Here is a 19,289-nt window from a genome sequence, read left to right as displayed (position 1 = left end):
GGACAAGCTCCTGACGGACATCCAGACAGTGGTGGTCCAGTACAACACAACACAACACAACCCTGTATGACTCGACATGACATGACACAACACAACACAACACAACCCTACATGACACAACGCAACACAACCCTGTATGACATGACACGACACTGCATGATATGACACGACATGACACAACATGACACAACACAACCCTGTATGACATGACATGACACGACACTGCACGACATGACATGACATAACATAACACAGCACTTAGGTATTCAGTGAGAAAGATGTGTACGGCCGCCTGGACAAGCTCGTGATGGACATCCAGACAGTGGTGGTCCTGTACAGTACAACACTATACAATACAATACAACATGACACAACACAACACATACAACACTGTGGTGTTCAGTGAGATAGACGTGCACGACCACCAGGAGAAGTTTCTGGGGGACACTCAGACAGTGGTGGACATGTACAACACAGCACAGCAAAACACAACACAGCACCGCACGGCACGACACGACACGACATGTTACACAATACAATACTATGGTGTTCAGTGAGACAGACATGCACAACCACCAGGAGAAGTTTCTGGAGGACACTCAGACAGTGGTGGACATGTACAACACAGCACAGCAAAACACAACACAGCACCACACAACACGACATGTTACACAATACAACACTATGGTGTTCAGTGAGGAAGACATGCATGGACACCTGGAGAAGTTTCTGGGGAACACTCGGACAGTGGTGGTCCTGTTCAACACAACACAACACAACACAGTGCAAAATAATACAGCTAAACGCTGTGGTGTTCAGTGAGAAAGACGTGTATGTCCACCTGGACAAGTTCCTGGCGGACGCCCAGACAGTGGTGGACCAGGAGCTGGCTGCTTCCCCTGACACTGCTGCCTGCCCCACCCTGCTGGAGTTCTGTCTGCTTGTTATACACTGCATTGAGGTACCGTGTGGGTGTTGATGTGGGCGCTTGTGTGTGTGTGTGTGTGTGTTTGTGTGTGTGTTCCAAGAGGAATAAATGTTAACTGCTCTAGACCACTTCATTCTCAACGGTTTTCATGTCTTCAGATAGATAGATTGATATTAACCTTGGAAAGTGATTTCTTTACTGTCAATCTTATGCCCAGATTTTTGTTGTTGTTGCCAAAATTTGGATGAGGAGGAGAACAGGTTAAGCGGAAAGGTAACAACATATCATTTATATATATAAAGACCGCGAACCTTTTCCCACAGGACCTTCACCACGAGCAGGACGCAGTCATCAGCGCCGACCTGAATCCTGAGGGACACCTGCTGCTCCTTGCGGACACGCTGCAGGCGCTGAACCGCAGACTGAGGTCACAAACCCAACTGCTGCCCTCTCTCTACGCACTGGGACACCTCCGCCATGCCCTGGTTGCGTGCGCGCACGTACTGCATGACACCATCGTAGCGGTAGGGGTGATGCCAGTGATCAGCCAGGAACTGGACGACTTGCTGCAAGAGCTGAAGCACCTGTGCCAGAATGGAAACACTGACTGGCCAAAGTAAGCAGTTTTCTGTGAATTTTTGTTGTTTAAGGTCAGACACTACAGTCAAATAACAACTTTTTTTTCCTCTCCGACAATATCTCTTTTTTTTTTTTTTTTTGTCTACTAGGTGTATCATCACTTGTGGATCACAAAAAAAGTGTTCTTAGATTTCTGTTAATACCTGTTGCTATGGAAACAAATCAAAATGGCCGCCAAACAATGTATCAAAGAAATCGGGTTTGTGGTCCATGTGGTGCATGCAGACACTTTTTGTTATGTCGACTTGATACACAATGACATTATCTTCATTTTCATGTGAGATTGTGTTGATTCTTCAATTATTGTACTTTTTATAAATTTTTGAAATTTTGGCTATTGTGAAATTCTCAAAATTTACAATGGGTAAAGATTGGAACTGCTATGAATTAAAACCCAGAGAATATTTTCATAATTATGACAAAACTTCAATAACATGTCATAAAACAATCATGCAGAGTCTTATGGTTGTAGGTTTACTCATCATTGAGCGAGTCCAAGGTATGTTGTCAAGGCCAGAAACCGGAAGACTTGCATCGAAATTGAACAAAATAAACACTTTCGTGATTCAGCAAGCAATCTTTATTGGCAATTTTTTCATTGTTAAAGACATCTTTACAGTGGAAAAACTTATGCATATGACAGAAGAGATGTTCAAGAATAAAAATCCATCAAAAACCCAAATTATGAAAAAAACATCATTTTGGTCTCTTTTGCACTGCCGTGTCCCCCCCTTAAGGTGATTCTTTATTGGTGAATGTATCAGGTAGGCAATTGCAACAACGGAGACACTGACTAGCCAAAGTGAGCCACTTTCTGTGATTTTGTTGTTGTTATTGTTGTTATTTATCAATGAATGTATCAGGCACAGTGCCACAACGGAGACACTGACTAGCCAAAGTGAGCCACTTTCTGTGATATTATTGTTGTTATTGTTGTTGTTATTTATCAATGAATGTATCAGGCACAGTGCCACAACGGAGACACTGACTAGCCAAAGTGAGCCACTTTCTGTGATTTTGTTGTTTCTTTTTCTCCTTCTTTGTTCGTGGGCTGCAACTGCCACATTCACTCACATGTACACGAGTGGGCTTTTACATGTATAACCGTTTTTACCCCCGCCTTGTAGGCAGCCACACTCCGTTTTCGGGGGTGGTAGTTTTGTTTAAGATGATTCTTTTCTATTTTTCACCGTGTCAGTGGCATTACTCCCATGATGCTCAATCTGAGTCCCCCATACACAGCCACACTTGAGTTAATTTGTCACAGTCCTTGTGGTTTAACTCACTCAGTACGGCCAGTCCTCTCTTCTCCTCTACACAGACCCCTCGGATGTCCAGTGGGTGTCTGAATGACCCAACCTTTAGCTTCCGTCATCAGAACTGTGGTATTCTTTGTCAACATTCACCTCTTCAGTATAAGAGCCTTCCGCTTGCAATATTTTGATGGTGGTAATTGGGGTGAAACGCTGTTAACATCTTCTCTTTTGCCGTTCGTATGGAGAGAGTTAAGATGATTCTTTATTGATGAAGGTATCAGGTAGGCAAGTGCATGCTTTAAAGAAAAAAATCTTGATATGCAGCCCTTGTCCAAAAGATGGACAGAAATGAAAGAAGCCATTGTTGGAAAAAAAATTATGTATGTAGGTCATCGTGTGTGTCTGTTTGTGTGTGTGTGACAGGAATGGAAAGTTACACATATTACCATTTTCTGTAAATGACATCCCAGTATTAAAACTTGTGATACACAAGATATGGTATGACAGATGGCTGAATGTTCATTGTGTGGACTGACAGATGCAGTGGGTGTACAAGTGAGGACTGGCAGATGGCTGAATGTTCATTGGGCATACAGATGTGGACTGACATATGGATGAATGTTCATGGTGTTGACTGCCAGATAGCTGAATGTTCATGGTGTGGACTAACAGATGGCTGAATATTCATTGTGTGGACTGACAGATGGATCAAATGTGGACAGACAGATGGTTGAATGTTTATGGTGTAGACTGACAGATGGCTGAATGTGGACTGACAGATGGCTGAATGTTCATGGTGTGGACTGCCAGATGGCTGAATGTTCATGGAGTTGACTGCCAGATGGCTGAATGTGGACTGCCAGATGGTTGAATGTGGATGGAGTGGACTGTCAGATGGCTGAATGTTCATGGAGTTGACTGCCAGATGGCTGAATGTTCATGATATGGACTGCCAGGTGGCTGAATGTGCATGGTGTGGACTAACAGATGGCTGAATATTCATTGTGTGTACATGTGTGGACTGCCACATGGCTGAATGTGGACTGCCAGATGGCTGAATGTTCATGGGGTGGACTGCCACATGGCTGAATGTGGACTGCCAGATGGCTGAATGTTCATAATGTGGACTGATAGATGGCTGAATGTTCATAATGTGGACTGACAGATGACTGAATATTCATAATGTGGACTAACAGATGACTTGATATTCATAATGTGGACTGACAGATGGCTGAATGTTCATAATGTGGACTGACGGATGGCTGAATGTTCATAATGTGGACTGACAGATTACTTGGTATTCATAATGTGGACTGACAGATGGCTGAATGTTCATAATGTGGACTGACAGATTACTTGATATTCATAATGTGGACTGACAGATTACTTGGTATTCATAATGTGGACTGACAGATGGCTGAATGTTCATAATGTGGACTGACAGATTACTTGATATTCATAATGTGGACTGACAGATTACTTGATATTCATAATGTGGACGGACGGATGGCTGAATGTTCATAATGTGGACTGACAGATTATTTGATATTCATGATGTGGACTGACAGATGACTGAACGTTCATAATGTGGCCTGACAGAGGCTGAATATTCACTATACCTGCAGGAAGTTCCTGGTCAAACAGCTGTGCCGGGAGTACGGAATCCAGGACTTCATGACGCTGGTCAAGCGAGCCAAACATGATGACCGCCTGGACTGGATAATGATCCAGGAACCTGACATCCAGGTGGGCTTTCTGAGTCATCAGAACCGCTGGAGTTTTTGTTGTTTTTATTTCACATTTTGATCGGTTTCATCTGAAGACGAAACACAAAAGATAATGTAAAAAAAAAAAAAAAAAAGGAACAGTGCACATGCATAAAGCAAATGGAAGCATGGTGTGTCTTCATTTAAGATGATTTGATACTTAGACATTTGAACACATTGTTTCAAAAAAAAAAGAAGTTTTTAAAAATATGGATACGATTTTCCATATAAGACTAAATAAGACATGTCAAAAGAATGTATACATTTCTCTCTTCTCTTTTAAAATTTTATTTTCATCATCAGATAAAAAAACTGAACTGCACATAACTTTTTTTTCGCATAAAAACTAGATATTTTTCAAACAGGCTGATTAGATAAAAGATTTCTTCAATTTTTGTACACTCATTATTTCAAACAGAACTGATTCAATGTTGAACCTTGTTCTTGAGCATTACTCACATTTTTCTTCAGTATTTTAATTAAAAGTCATCACCAGAATAGTTACCCAGCTTTGCTATGAATTTTTTTTCCATTGTCAAGAAGGAACTGTTTGCATAATTGTATACACAAAACTATGGGGGTATTTGGCTTATGGCCTCAGTGAAGTAACTTTTTAATGATGGCAACAGCTGTAAGATAGGAAGGAAGTGAAAAGAGGATGGGTGAGGGAGGTTGGGTGTGGGGTAAATAGCTGCTTCTCTTCAGAATGTTGTTGTGAACTTGCCCCTCCACTGCAGAGGCACGGGCACAGGGATTATTGAAATGAGTACTGCCAACCCCAAATGGGACTCTTGAACACAAAATGGGAAAATAAACTGCATGTTTGTCAATTGATCGCTATCTGGGCTAAATTATTATTGGATTGCCCAGACAAGTGAGATTGTCTTGCGTCCTGTTATAGGACACGATAACACAGCAGAAGTCCAGACAGTAGAACGGCAGCAGCTTGGTGCACAGGCTGCAGGAATGGAAGATGTCTGCCAGAAAAGAGGACAGAAGGGAGGTAATATACTAGGGGAGGTTACTAGCCACAGCCAATTTTGATTTCACCACTTGGATGGAGTAGTACTTTGCACTGGACAGGAATTAGACCCCTGTATCAGTGGGGCATGGTGAGTATGTTCAATTAAATGCAATCTTGGGATAAAAAAAAAAAGAAGAAGAAATTCTGTGGTACTGGCCCGGTAGAGAGAGAAGGAAAAACTGTTGTCTGCAGGTGGAGCAGGTGGATGCGGTGGCTGACCGCTACCTGCTGTGTGGTGACCAGTACAAAGCTGTCCGTGATCTGCTGGCACAGGTCAAGCTGGATGGGGACCTGGCTCCGTTTCTGCAAGCCCTGCAGGTATGGTCCAGCCTTTGAGAATGTATTTTACTTGATCTTATTTTGTTTTGCTTTGTTTTATTTCATTTTATCTATTATATATATATTTAGATAGATAGATATTGATTGATAGATATAGACTTTTATTTGTAATAACTGAAACACCATTCAACTGTATGTCCACTTGTTCCAAGGTGCAACGCAACTGAACTGAACAGTTGCGCATTCTCAAATGACGGAACATTTTTTAATGTCCACATGTACCACAACATTTATTTGCACTGAAAAGTAGAGTGCCCACATGTGCTGGAAGAGGTGTGGCTGAAGGAACAGTGCCTTACAGTTTCAGTTTCAGTAGCTCAAGGAGGCGTCACTGCATTCGGACAAATCCATATACGCTACACCAGCCTTACAGAACAGAGCATTGCACTACGCACAGCACTGGACTGATTCACACCCACACAACACACGACAGGTCATCCCCACTTCTATATAAAAACAAAATCATTCACTTGCATCATCAAGTGTTCTTTAGCTGTTCGCTGGTCAGCTGCTCATTTATGAAATCCACAAAGGCCAATGACACTGCCCCATTGTTTATTGATCCGCACAGGTCAACAACACTGACACTTTTTTTTCTTTTTTTTTATGTTTGTTTCATTTTTGAGCCAGGCAAGTATTCATATTTCAACTGCCTTAGGCTTCTGTGTCTTTGATGGCATGTGTATAGAGGCTTCATTATAATGTCCAGTGTTTTTAGTTTTTGTATCCTTTTAAGTGTTAATTGTGAGCACTCTGCACCCCCATGCTAAGGACGTAGAGCCCATTATTATTATTATTATAATTATTATTACTATCATATGTATGTGTGTGTGACATGAAAAATAAATGTTAAGGTTCAAGAAAGACATTTTCTTGAGTTCTTTGGTTACTTTTTATTGTTTTCTCTTAACATGCATGTTCATATACTTATCTGATAAGTAACAATGTATCCTGCTGTCTGTGCCTCAGTACCCCAATATTGATTATAATTATAATGCTGCCATAGCATAATATTGAGTTATATTACAGATGCTGATGTGGTGTGATATTGAGTCCAGTTACAAATGGTGATGCATGGTGTTATGTGAGTCCACCTGTGATTAGTGCAGTACTGTCATATTTGAGTCCCAATTACAAATGCTGCCACAGAGTGAAATTTGAGTGCAGTTATAAATGCTGCCATAGTTTGATATTTAATCCAGGTACAAATGCTGCCATAGTTTGATATTTTGTCCAGGTACAAATGCTGCCATAGCTTGATATTTTGTCCAGGTGAAAATGCTGCCATAGTTTGGTATTTAGTCAAGTTACAAACGTTGCCATAGTGTGATATTGAGTCAAATTATTAATGGATGTTATGCTGTAAGCATTATATCTGTGATATCGTGCTGTCACAGGTGTTGCTCCACTGTGGTATTGTGTCATGTTGTGCATGTTTCAGCTCTGTGATGTAATGTCCTTTTGAACATTGTGCTGAACTGTGATATTTTGTTGTGTGAGGAGTACTGCAGTGCTGAGATATTGTATCTTGTCTTAAATGCTGGATTGTTTCTATGATGTGTTTTTGTTCGTTTGTTTTTATCTAAGTGGATCAGTCATGTGATGTTTTATATAGCTTAGTTGGGTATTTTGCCATTAGGGCTTTAGTACTGTGGGATTGTGTCATATTCTTACCTATTCACCTCTGATGTATAGCTGCTTATTTGTATTCATTACTGCGGTGTTGTTTTGGTGTTATTTAAAAGTGATACAAACACTTCAACAATGTTACGTTGTGATGTGACTCATCAGACCCTGCGATGTTATTTAAATGTGATACAAACACTTCAACAATGTTACATTGTGATGTGACTCATCAGACCCTGCGATGTTATTTAAATGTGATACAAACACTTCAACAATGTTACATTGTGATGTGACTCATCAGACCCTGCGATGTTATTTAAATGTGATACAAACACTTCAACAGTGTTATGTTGTGATGTGACTCATCAGACCCTGCGATGTTATTTAAATGTGATACAAACACTTCAACAATGTTATGTTGTGATGTGACTCATCAGACCCTGCGATGTTATTTAAATGTGATACAAACACTTCAACAATGTTACATTGTGATGTGACTCATCAGACCCTGCGATGTTATTTAAATGTGATACAAACACTTCAACAATGTTACGTTGTGATGTGACTCATCAGACCCTGCAATGTTATTTAAATGTGATACAAACACTTCAACAGTGTTATGTTGTGATGTGACTCATCAGACCCTGCGATGTTATTTAAATGTGATACAAACACTTCAACAATGTTACGTTGTGATGTGACTCATCAGACCCTGCGATGTTATTTAAATGTGATACAAACACTTCAACAATGTTACGTTGTGATGTGACTCATCAGACCCTGCGATGTTATTTAAATGTGATACAAACACTTCAACAATGTTACATTGTGATGTGACTCATCAGACCCTGCGATGTTATTTAAATGTGATACAAACACTTCAACAATGTTACATTGTGATGTGACTCATCAGACCCTGCAATGTTATTTAAATGTGATACAAACACTTCAACAATGTTACGTTGTGATGTGACTCATCAGACCCTGCGATGTTATTTAAATGTGATACAAACACTTCAACAATGTTACATTGTGATGTGACTCATCAGACCCTGCGATGTTATTTAAATGTGATACAAACACTTCAACAATGTTACGTTGTGATGTGACTCATCAGACCCTGCGACTGCCAGGGGAACAGAAGGAAACCCTGCTGCTGTTGGCCCTGCATCGAGAGATCACCATGTCCATTCTGTGTCCCACGCCCGACCCAGTCCGCACTGTGGTGGTGAGTCTGCCTTCTGTCCCCTTTGGGGTCTCTGCAGATGGTTTTCCCATTCGTTCTGCAGTGTTCACAGTTGACGCTTTTTTCTGTCTTCCCATCTCCCTCTCTCCCTCAACAGGACGCTTGTATAATTGTACAACGTGGTTGTTTTTGTCTTGGTGATACCACACATTCGCAGCACAAGAGACGTTTTGCTAGTTTATAATGTTTGATAAGGTACACGAGGACTGGTATTCAAGCATAGAATGAGACACATTGCACAGGCACAGGAGGAGACGGGGAAAAGGTACATGTACACGTGGTCCAGCTGTTATAGTGTGTGTATGTGTGTGTGTTTGTGTGTGTGTGTGGTAACGATGTGTGTTGCTGTGGTCATGGAGAAAGAGAGCAGGACACCAAACTGGCCAGCAGAGCAAGTATGCTGCAGTATACACACACATGAATCAATTTGCAACATTGAGCCTAGTAGTTCAAGCACTCTTTAGAATCAAGCTCAAACTCTCGTCGATTCAACCATTTACTTGTGCACTCATGTACATAATACTGCTCTGCTGGAGTAATCCATTTGGTTTTTGATTAGGTGTTTTATAGGTTGTCAGTTAATATGACTATTTGCTGTGTATAGTGTCAGCGAATTATGATTATCTGCTGTATAGATTGTGAGTGAGTATGACTATCTGCTGTACAGATTGTCAGTGAGTATGACTGATTTGCTGTGTTTGTGCAGGCTGACAACGTGAGACAGCTGATTCAGAGCTGTGGTGCTCTGCAAGACAAGGTGAACATATTGACTGACATTGATTTATAATGGAACTGTGGTCTTTTGTGTGCTCCTGGTTTTGATGTCTGCGTGTGTGTGTGTGTGTGTGTGTGTTTGCTAGTCTTGAAGATGTGCCATGTGTCAATGCAAGTATGTATGTGTGTAGTGTGTGTGTGTGTGGGGGGGGGGGCGTGTATGTGATGTGTGTGTTGTACATTGTGCACTACTGTACAGCGTGTTTTGCAGAGTGCGTTGGGGGTTGTTAGGTGTTGAGCGTTGCTCATTGTGTTATGTGTACAGCACAAAGTGGGTTGTGGGTTGCTGAATCTATTTTGTATGTTGTTGTCATGCATGTTAAAGTGGACATGTTCCCCCTACCCCCAATACCACACCACAGACACCACAAAACAGATATGCCTACACAAATAAGTTTTATAATGCATTTGATATGTGCACGCAGAATAATTAGATAATAATAATAATAATAATGGTACCTATATAGCGCTAAATCTTGTGCATAAACAAATCAAAGCGCTTTCGCACCAGTCATTCTCACGCAAGCATAACTCTAAAACTGAAAAAAAAAACACTAAAAAGACAAGGAAGAGGCAGGGAAGGGAGGCTATTTTGGGAAGAGGTGGGTTTTAAGGCCAGACTTGAAAGAGCTGAGTGTGGAGACTTGACGAAGCGAAAGAGGAAGTTCATTCCAATTGCAAGGTCCAGAGACAGAGAAAGAACGGTGGCCAACAGTCGAGAGTTTGAATCTGGGTATGTGTAAGTGGAGTGGATCCGAAGCTGATCGTAGTGAGCGAGATGGAGTGTAGAGGTGAAGGCAGCCACAGAGATAGGAAGGGGCTGATTTGTGAATACATTTGTAGCATAGAGTGCTGATCTTGTACTTTATTCGGTGTGAGACAGGGAGCCAGTGGAGATGTTGCAAAAGAGGAGTGGTGTGCTCAGATCTTTTCTTTCTGAGGACGAGTCGGGCAGCAGAATTTTGTATGCGCTGAAGGGACTGAATGGATGAAGCAGGCAAACCAGACAATAGAGAGTTACAGTAGTCAAGGCGAGAGAGAATGAGAGAAACGACAAGTCTAGATGTTGCGTCAGTGGACAGATATTTCCGGATGGAACTGATGCGCCGCAGTTGACAGTAGCAGGCTTGACATGTCTGATTGATAAATGTTTGCATGGACAGTGTGTTGTCAAGTAAGTCATCCATGACAGTTGCACAGCATGCATTGCATGTTGTACAGTGTACTTTATATATTGTACAGTGTGCTTGCATATTGTACATTGTGCTTTACATGTTGTACAGTGTGCTTTACCTGTTGCTCAGTGTCTTACACATTTTGCACAGTGTACACTGTGTATTGCTTTGTGTGTTACATGTGTTATGCAGTATGCATTGTGTGTTGTTCAATGTATTACACATGTTGTACTGTGTGCATTGCGTGTTGCTAATTGTGTCATGCATTTTGTACAGTGTGCATTGTCTGTTGCTCAGCGTATTACATGTGTTGTACAGTGTGTGGTGTGTGTCGCTGAGTGTATTTTACATGTTGCAGTGTTTGTTGTGTGTTGCTCAATGGGTAATGCATGTTATACACTGTGCGTTGTCTGTTGCTCAGTGTATTACATTTGATGTAGTGTATGTGGTGAGTGTTGCTTAGTGTGTTACACATGTTGCAGTGTGTGTTGTTTGTTGCTCAATGTGTTATGTATGTTATACAGTGTGCATTGTCTGTTACTCAATGTATTACGTGTATTGTACTGTGTGTGTTGTGTGTTGCTCAGTGTGTTATGCATGTTGTACAGTGTGCATTGTGTGTTGTTCAATGTTTTACGCATGTTGTACAATGTGTGTAATTCAATGTATTATGCATGTTGAACGATTTGGGTCATGTGTTGCTCATTGTACTACGTGTTCTACAGTGTGTACTGTGTGTTGCTCAATGTGTTAAGCGTGTTTTACAGTGTGAGTTGCATGTTGCTCAGTGTGTTGTGCATGTTGTACATTATGCGTTGTGTGTTGCTCAGTGTGTTTAACGTGTTGTATTGTGCGTGTTGTGTGTTGCTCAGTGTACTACACGTGTTCTATAGTGTGTGTTGTATGTTGCTCAATGTGTTAAGCGTGTTTTACAGTGTGAGTTGCATGTTGCTCAGTGTGTTTAACGTGTTGTATTGTGCGTGTTGTGTGTTGCTCAATGTGTTTAACGTGTTGTATTGTGTGTGTTGTGTGTTGCTCAGTGTACTACACATGTTCTATAGTGTGTGTTGTATGTTGCTCAATGTGTTAAGCAAGTTGCACAATGTGTGTTGCTCAGTGTACCACGTGTTTTGTACAGTGTGTGTTGTGTGTTGCTCAATGTGTCAAATGTGTTGTGCATTGTGTTTTGTATGTTGCTCAGTGTACTACGCATGTTGTACAATGTTTGTTGTGTGTTCCTCAGTGTACTATGCGTGTCATACAGTGTGAGTTGTGTGGTGCTCAGTGTTCTGCACATATTGCACAGTGTGCGTTGTGTGTTACTCAGTGCACTACGCATGTTCTACAGTGTGTGCTGTGCGTTGCTCAGTGTGTTAAGCATGTTGTACAGTGTGTGTTGTGTGTTATTCAGTGTACCACACATGTTGTACAGTGTGTGTTGCTCAATGTGTTAACGTGTATTGTACAGTATGCTTTGTGTGTTGCTTAGTCTGTTACACGTGTTGCACAGTGTGCATTACGTGTTGCTCAATGTGTAACACGTGTTGTACCGTGTGCGTTGCGTGTTCTCCAGGCCCTGGCCCAGCAGCTGTGCGACAACCAGCTGGGGGAGGCGGGCGGCCTGCTTCGGGTGTGTGTCGACCAGGACCTGGGCACACAGAGTCTGCTGTGCGTGCTGACACACCTGCGTCTGGCGCTGAGGCCCAGGGCCGGCCCCGCCCCCTCTCTGCTATCGCCACTGTCCGCCCTGCTGTTCCAGCCCGCCACCATGGTGGTAAGTTGGTTTGGTGCCTTCTTGGTGTTGATTTGTATGCATTTGTGATGAATTGTTTTGGTGTTGTGATGCTGGTTCCTTGGTGTTTATTTTTGACTATGGTGAAAGTGATGTGATTTGTTTTGCTGTGATTTGTGCCCGTGTGATTTGAGACTGTGATGGTGCCTGCATTGATTTATATATTTTTATGTCACTTAAACTTGAATATGTATATTTTAGCCAGTGTCATGTGAGATTGTGTTGATTTTGTACATATTTTTATGATGCTTAGTCTTACACTTTTATATTTTATTGTAAAGTACTGTGAGCCCCATCTAAGATTGTACATATTTTTATGATGCTTAGTCTTACATTTGTACATTTTACTGTAAAGTACTGTGAGCCCCATCTAAGATGGGGGTACTGCACTATATAAGCCTGCATTTTATTTTTATCATTATTGTAATTATTATTATTATTTCTTTATGCTGGCATTCCACAGACACTTTTGATTTTGGTTTGAAATTATTACACCCATAGAGCCTGCAGTTTCTTACTCCTACTTATTTTCTTACTGTTCCGGGTGGTTTGTGTACTGAGCAGAAATGACCCCAATGACTATGATAAGGTATAGCCTGTTTTTGTAAGAGTGTGACTGGAGATATGCATGTTTAGCAATTTGCTGTCTGAATTTGCAGAATAATATTTGTATTATTATTATTATTATATTCTTTATTAGTCTTGATTCATTTTCCTTTGACAGTGTGACTGCAATTGTGAAGGAACATGTATCCATGTTACTGAGGCATTTCAGCCAGTGGCTTTAAAAAGTGTCAGTGTCAGTGTCATTCCACATAGTTGAGGTGTTTTTTTAACAAGCCTTTAGCTTTCGCTCTGAAGGTAAGCTTCTTTTCTGTTGCTGTGGTCTGTAGTGTTGTTCTCTGTGGAGGTCGTAGACTCTGCTGGTTATATTTTGTGTGTGTGTGTAATGGGGGAGGGAGGGAGGGACGAGGAGGGGTGGGGGTGGGGGGCATGTGTTACGTTTATGTTAATGATAACAATTTTTAGTAAGCCTGCTTATTTCTTTTCTGTTAATTTCATTTTATGATTTTTTTTTCTTTTTGCATTCCCTTTGTCAGTGTCGTTTCAGTTGTATTTCCTGTATCTTACTTATCCTGAAGTTAATTTTGTTCTTGAGGAACTGATCTTTTCATCTGTGTTTGTTTGTTTTTCAATGAAAACTAGATCTGAGTGAGACTGGGAGCATTTCAGATGAAACTGCAAGCATGTAAAAAAAATTTTTTTTTTTTTTAAAGAAAAAACATGTACAATAACGTTCACCCCATCACAGCTTCAGGTCAGTGCAAGGTGTTATGTATTATAACGCGTTGCAGTGTTGTTTTACGTGAACTGATGTGTGACTGATCTGTTCTGACGTGTGACTGATCTGTTCTGACGTGTGACTGATCTGTTCCAGAACGCATTCCTGCCCACCATGCCCCAGGACAACATTCAGGAAGTTCTTGCCGTCATACAGGAGAGAGTTTGGCGTAAGAAGATTGCTAACGCACCATCCCCACCCCACCTCCCATATTCTGCACACGTTTTCTGACAGTTTGAAGAAATTCTAAGTTAGAAAAATTCCCTGTTGGAATCACAGTATACACATGTTGATTTCATAAGTTGATTCTTGAATTTCACACATTCATGGGGGCTTGATAATAGGCATGCAACTTTCCAGATCCCAAATGAAAACTGCACCCATTTTAAGGCATTTTGGCAGTCCTGTTCAATGTATTGTTTAGAAGAGGCGGTGATGATGGTGGATGTGAGTGTGTGTATGTGGTTGGGGGTTGGGAGGGGGGGATCAAGGGGTCTAACTTTTGTGTGTAATTGTTGTATCATTATCTTTGCAAAATTTCCACAAAAAATGTCAGGTCTGAATTAAAATACATGTTTCATGATACTAACACACACACACATCACACACACACACACACACACACACACACACACACACACACACACACATACATATACATACAGGTGAATAAAAGGGACAGAGGAACAAACACAAATGATAATAATAATAATAATAATGGATACTTATATAGCACACTATCCAGAAATCTGCTCTAGGTGCTTTACAAAAACGCTTTTGATAACATAAAACATTATATCTATGTTACATACACACACCAAAATGTGACCACACACACACACACACACGCACGCACGCACGTACGCGCACACACACACGCACGCACGCACACACACACACACACTGCATACATACATTTTAACATACATGTGTATCTAACAGCTACCCTAACAAATACGCACACATAGGCAGGCACAAACTTACATAAACACACGCACACACAATACACATTCATATACATGCATGTAGTTGTGGACCTGCCACAATTGAACTTATTGCTGAGGGAAAAGGTGAGTTTTGAGACGAGATTTAAAAGATGCGAGGGAATCAGAGTGACGGAGGTTATCAGGGAGCTTGTTCCACGTCTTTGGCGATTGAAAAGAAAACGATCTGTGTCCATAGGTCTTACTTCTGACGTGAGGTATCCTGAGAAGTCGAGTATCAGAGGAAGAACGGAGCTGGCGAGACGGGGTATAGATATGGATGAGTTCAGAAAGATACTTGGGGCCAGATCCGTTGACTGCAGAAAAGGTCAGAGTGGATAGCTTATAGTCTATTCGATCGGAAACAGGCAACCAGTGGAGAGACTGAAGGAGAGGAGAAACATGGTCAAATTTAGAAGCTCTGCAAATGAGTCTGGCAGCGTTATTCTGAATTCGTTGGAGTCTGTCTAACAGGTATTTGGGAAGGCCGGCCAAAAGAGAGTTGCAGTAATCCAATCTTGAGAGAACCAGAGAGCATACAAGTGTCTTGGTTGCATCGGTTGAGAGATAGTGGCGGATAGAGCTGATTCTACGCAGTTCCAAATAGGCAACTTTACAGATATTCGAAATGTGCTGTTGGAAGGAAAGAGACTGGTCCAGGATTACACCAAGACTGCGAACAGAGGGAGAAAGTGAAACAGGTGTGCTATTGATCAGAACAGAGTCAGGAAAGGAAGGATGTTGACGAAACTTCTTTGGACAGGTTATCATCAATTCAGTCTTATCATCATTTAATTGCAGCTTGTTGAGAGTCATCCAGTCCTTTAGGCCAGCAATGCACTCCTGTGTTTGAGTCACCAGTGCATCAAATTCAGCTATGGAAGCCGACTGATAAAGTTGTGTGTCATCAGCAAAGCTCTCATGCGACATCGCATGATGACTGATGACATCCGACACAGGAGCCGCATACAGCACGAAAAGAACAGGACCTAGGACGGACCCTTGTGGGACACCATATTTCAAGGCAGATATTCTAGAGTATGTACCATTTACACACACTTTCTGTGTACGATCTGACAGGTAAGACGTGATCCATGCTAGTGCAGTGTCACGAATACCAAAGGAAGTTTTAAGTCTGTTCAAGAGGATAGAGTGGTCGATAGTGTCAAAAGCTGCTGACAAATCTAAGAGAGCGAGAACAGATATCTTATCCTCATCAAATCCCGAAAGCAAATCATTCACTATTCTAAGAAGGGCTGTTTCGCAACTATGACCACGTCTATAAGCTGACTGGTGGGAATTAAGTAAGCCATTCTGCTCCAGATGAGCTAAGAGCTGAGACAATATGATCTTTTCTAGCAGTTTTGATAAAAATGACAGATTAGAGACAGGTCGATAATTTTTCAAGCAATTATGATCCAAAGATGGTTTCTTGATGAGTGGACGTACAATAGCAGACTTGAAGCTTTCAGGGAAACAACCAGACAGCAAGGAAGAATTGATGACATGAGTAATATGTGGCAGTAGAACATCAATACATTCAACCAACAAAGAAGACGGGACAGGGTCAAGCTCACAGGATTTCGGACAAGCGCTCAGACACACTTTCTTCACAAAATCTTCAGTTACCGGTTGGAAACAATGTAAAACAGGACCACTGTACACGCGTTCTTGAACGGGTGAAGAAGGAGACACAACAGAGTCAAGCTTCTCACGAATGCATGATATTTTGCCGGTGAAGAAGTCAGAAAACTTTTGAGGGAGTTCCTGCGCCGAAAATGTTGTAGGGAGAGGAGTGTTTTTCATTTTACCTAGTAGATTGTTCGTAGCGTTGAAAAGCTGTTTGGCTGTGGTGCATGCAAGTATTTTAGAAGAGTAGAACTTTGACTTTGCCCTGTCAACAATGTTTGTTACATTATTCCTGGCTGTCTGAAAAATGTCCCTACTGATGGTCAAACTAGTGGCGCGCCAGTGCCTCTCAGCTCTTCTTCTCTCCCGCTTGGCCTCCAACAGCTCTGGTCCCACGGTGTTGTACCAAGGCGACGGGGGACGATTGGAGATCAGGCGCCGAGTCGACGGGGCGTGCCTGTCGAGTGCAGCGCGTAGGACAGTGGATAGCTGGTCAGCAGTCGGCTCAAAAGGGATATTAGTCAGCAGGTCAGCTTTAAGTAAGTCTAAGTCAATTGAGGTCAGTGTGCGCACCTCCCTATACACACGGGGCGTGGGAGGTTTGGTGAGGTTCAGTTGACACGTCACACTGTGATGGTCGGAGGACAGGGTGTGATCGACGGTGGTAGACTTCAGGAGGCAGTCCTCATTTCTGTGCAACACCCAATCGACGATGTGACCACGATTGTGTGTAGGCTCGGTTACAGACTGGTTAAGATCGAACAAACTGACAATTTCAAGTAATTTAGAGGTATAAAACTGTGTGGGTGAATCAAAGTGAAAATTAAAGTCACCAACAATAAGTAGAGAGCCTGGTAAACTATTAGCGTATTCTAAGAAGTCCGGAAACTGTTCTATGAACATCGTATCAGAGAGTTTATTTTTCTTGTTTGGTGGCGGACGGTAGAGGCAGAACACATTGAGGTGGGAATGTGGCAGCGACAGTGAAAGCTGGGCCAGTTCGAATGAGGCATGGTTGAAGGGAAAGGCAGATGTGTACGTTGTGTGTGGGAGCAGCCTGTCTGACACAACGAAGGCGATTCCTCCCCCGCAAGTTGTTGTAACACGAGGGAAGGAGGTGGTAGTGTAGCCAGGGGGAGCGAGATCTCGACACTTAGCTTCATCCCCAGTACTGCGAAGCCAAGTTTCTGTGATACACAGGATGTCGAGGCTGATTGAGAGCAGATGTTCGTTGATCGCTGAGCGTTTGAGGCGAGGACCAACTGACTGGGCGTTGAACAGACCTAGAGAAATTTGAGTTGAGCGGTGGGAGGGAAAGCAGGACAGAGGTACACGAATATGGTTATCAAAGTTGATGCATTTAACAGGGTGGTCAGTGGAAGTTACACGTCCAGTACCACACACAACAGCTATCTTCCTCTGCTTGCGACGTCCTGCACGATGAGTGCGAACACGGGGGAGGTGACAACCTATACCCACACCTCTGATGGCGTCGATGACAGAAGGGTCAAGTGCTGCAGGAGGCACGGACAGGAGCTGGTCCCGTGTGTAAGACACACGGGGAGAATGAGCATTAAGCAAGGGCCTGTGGTAGAGGTCAGCTTCAGGAACACGCGGAGCGGGCTGCGCGTGCGAAAGGGGATGGTGAAGAAATGGCGTGCTCTGACAAGCAAGAATACTTGCCAGGTTACACAGAAAACATGTCCAAATAACTTGAAGTTCCGGTGGCAGAATCGCACAAAACAAGCACCAATGTATACTCCACTCCATCATAAAGTACATACACAACTTTTACGTCAACGCACAATCACATTCCAACACAACTGACGAAAGAAATGAGAGCTGGGACTATGCTGCCTGTCAGGCGTAGCCCTTGCCCAATGATGCTTCTGTGTCTGCTTGATTTCTCTGCAGCCTTCGACACAGTAGATCATGATATTCTTCTCAATCATCTTCATAATACTTTGGAATCTCTGGCACAGTTCATGATTGGTTTAAATCTTCTTTCTCCTATTGTACTCAAAAGGTGTTCATTTCAAGTTCTCATTCTGAATCCAGACCTCTTCCTGCTTGATATGGTATTCCCCAAGGTTCAGTTCTTGGTTCAATATTATTTAGTCTGTACACTCAACCACTGTCTGACATCATCAGACAACACCAGTGTCATTTTCACAAATTTGCAGATGACACCCAACTCACTAAAGCTTCTACCCCAACTTGTTTTGCTGTCCTCCACAAAAACATAGAGATGTGCATTGTTGCTGTGAAGGCTCCACAAAAACATAGAGATGTGCATTGTTGCTGTGAGGGAGTGGGTGCTGACAAACAAGCTTAAACTTCATGATGTCAAGACAGAAGCCATACTTATAGGCTCTAAGTCTGCACTTAGTCATGTTTCAGACCATACCTTGACAGTCTGCAATGATGACATCAGCTTTCAAAATTTTGTCAGGAACCTTGGTGATTTTTTTGATTTTTAAAAAAAATTTATTTTTTAATTTTTTTATTCAGCTGTGTCCCTGCACGACCATGTCAGTAACTTATGTAAAACTGCAACTTCCTACTGAGGAAAATCTGTACCATTAGACAGTATCTAACTATTGATTCAACCACTCAGCATGTTTGTTCCTTGATCCTAAGTTGCGTTCACTACTGCAATTCACTTCTTGCTGGTCTGCCTTCTGATTTGTTGTCCTTCAGATGATTTTCAACAATGCTGCAAGAAAGTCAAAAAAGGATCATGTTACCCCACTTTTACATCAAACTTCAC

At 42.0% G+C, this 19,289-nt stretch overlaps 1 protein-coding gene across 1 annotated transcript in view; it reads left to right on the top strand.

The window, feature by feature from the left end:
- Positions 1-19,289, top strand: part of LOC143298167 (E3 ubiquitin-protein ligase RNF213-like) — a 58,012-nt gene that overhangs the window by 10,019 nt on the left and 28,704 nt on the right. The window contains exons 5-12 of the mRNA XM_076610909.1: positions 820-961; positions 1,252-1,544; positions 4,449-4,569; positions 5,806-5,931; positions 8,696-8,806; positions 9,531-9,581; positions 12,347-12,547; positions 14,004-14,076. Coding sequence (XP_076467024.1) covers positions 820-961; positions 1,252-1,544; positions 4,449-4,569; positions 5,806-5,931; positions 8,696-8,806; positions 9,531-9,581; positions 12,347-12,547; positions 14,004-14,076 — 1,118 coding nt within the window. The remainder of the gene's footprint in view (positions 1-819; positions 962-1,251; positions 1,545-4,448; positions 4,570-5,805; positions 5,932-8,695; positions 8,807-9,530; positions 9,582-12,346; positions 12,548-14,003; positions 14,077-19,289) is intronic.

This window comes from Babylonia areolata, chromosome 23 (assembly GCF_041734735.1).
Source record: "Babylonia areolata isolate BAREFJ2019XMU chromosome 23, ASM4173473v1, whole genome shotgun sequence".
Lineage (NCBI taxonomy): Eukaryota > Metazoa > Mollusca > Gastropoda > Neogastropoda > Buccinidae > Babylonia > Babylonia areolata.
The sequence above is the reverse complement of the archived record's forward strand: the minus strand, read 5'-3'. Positions and strand labels throughout refer to the sequence as shown.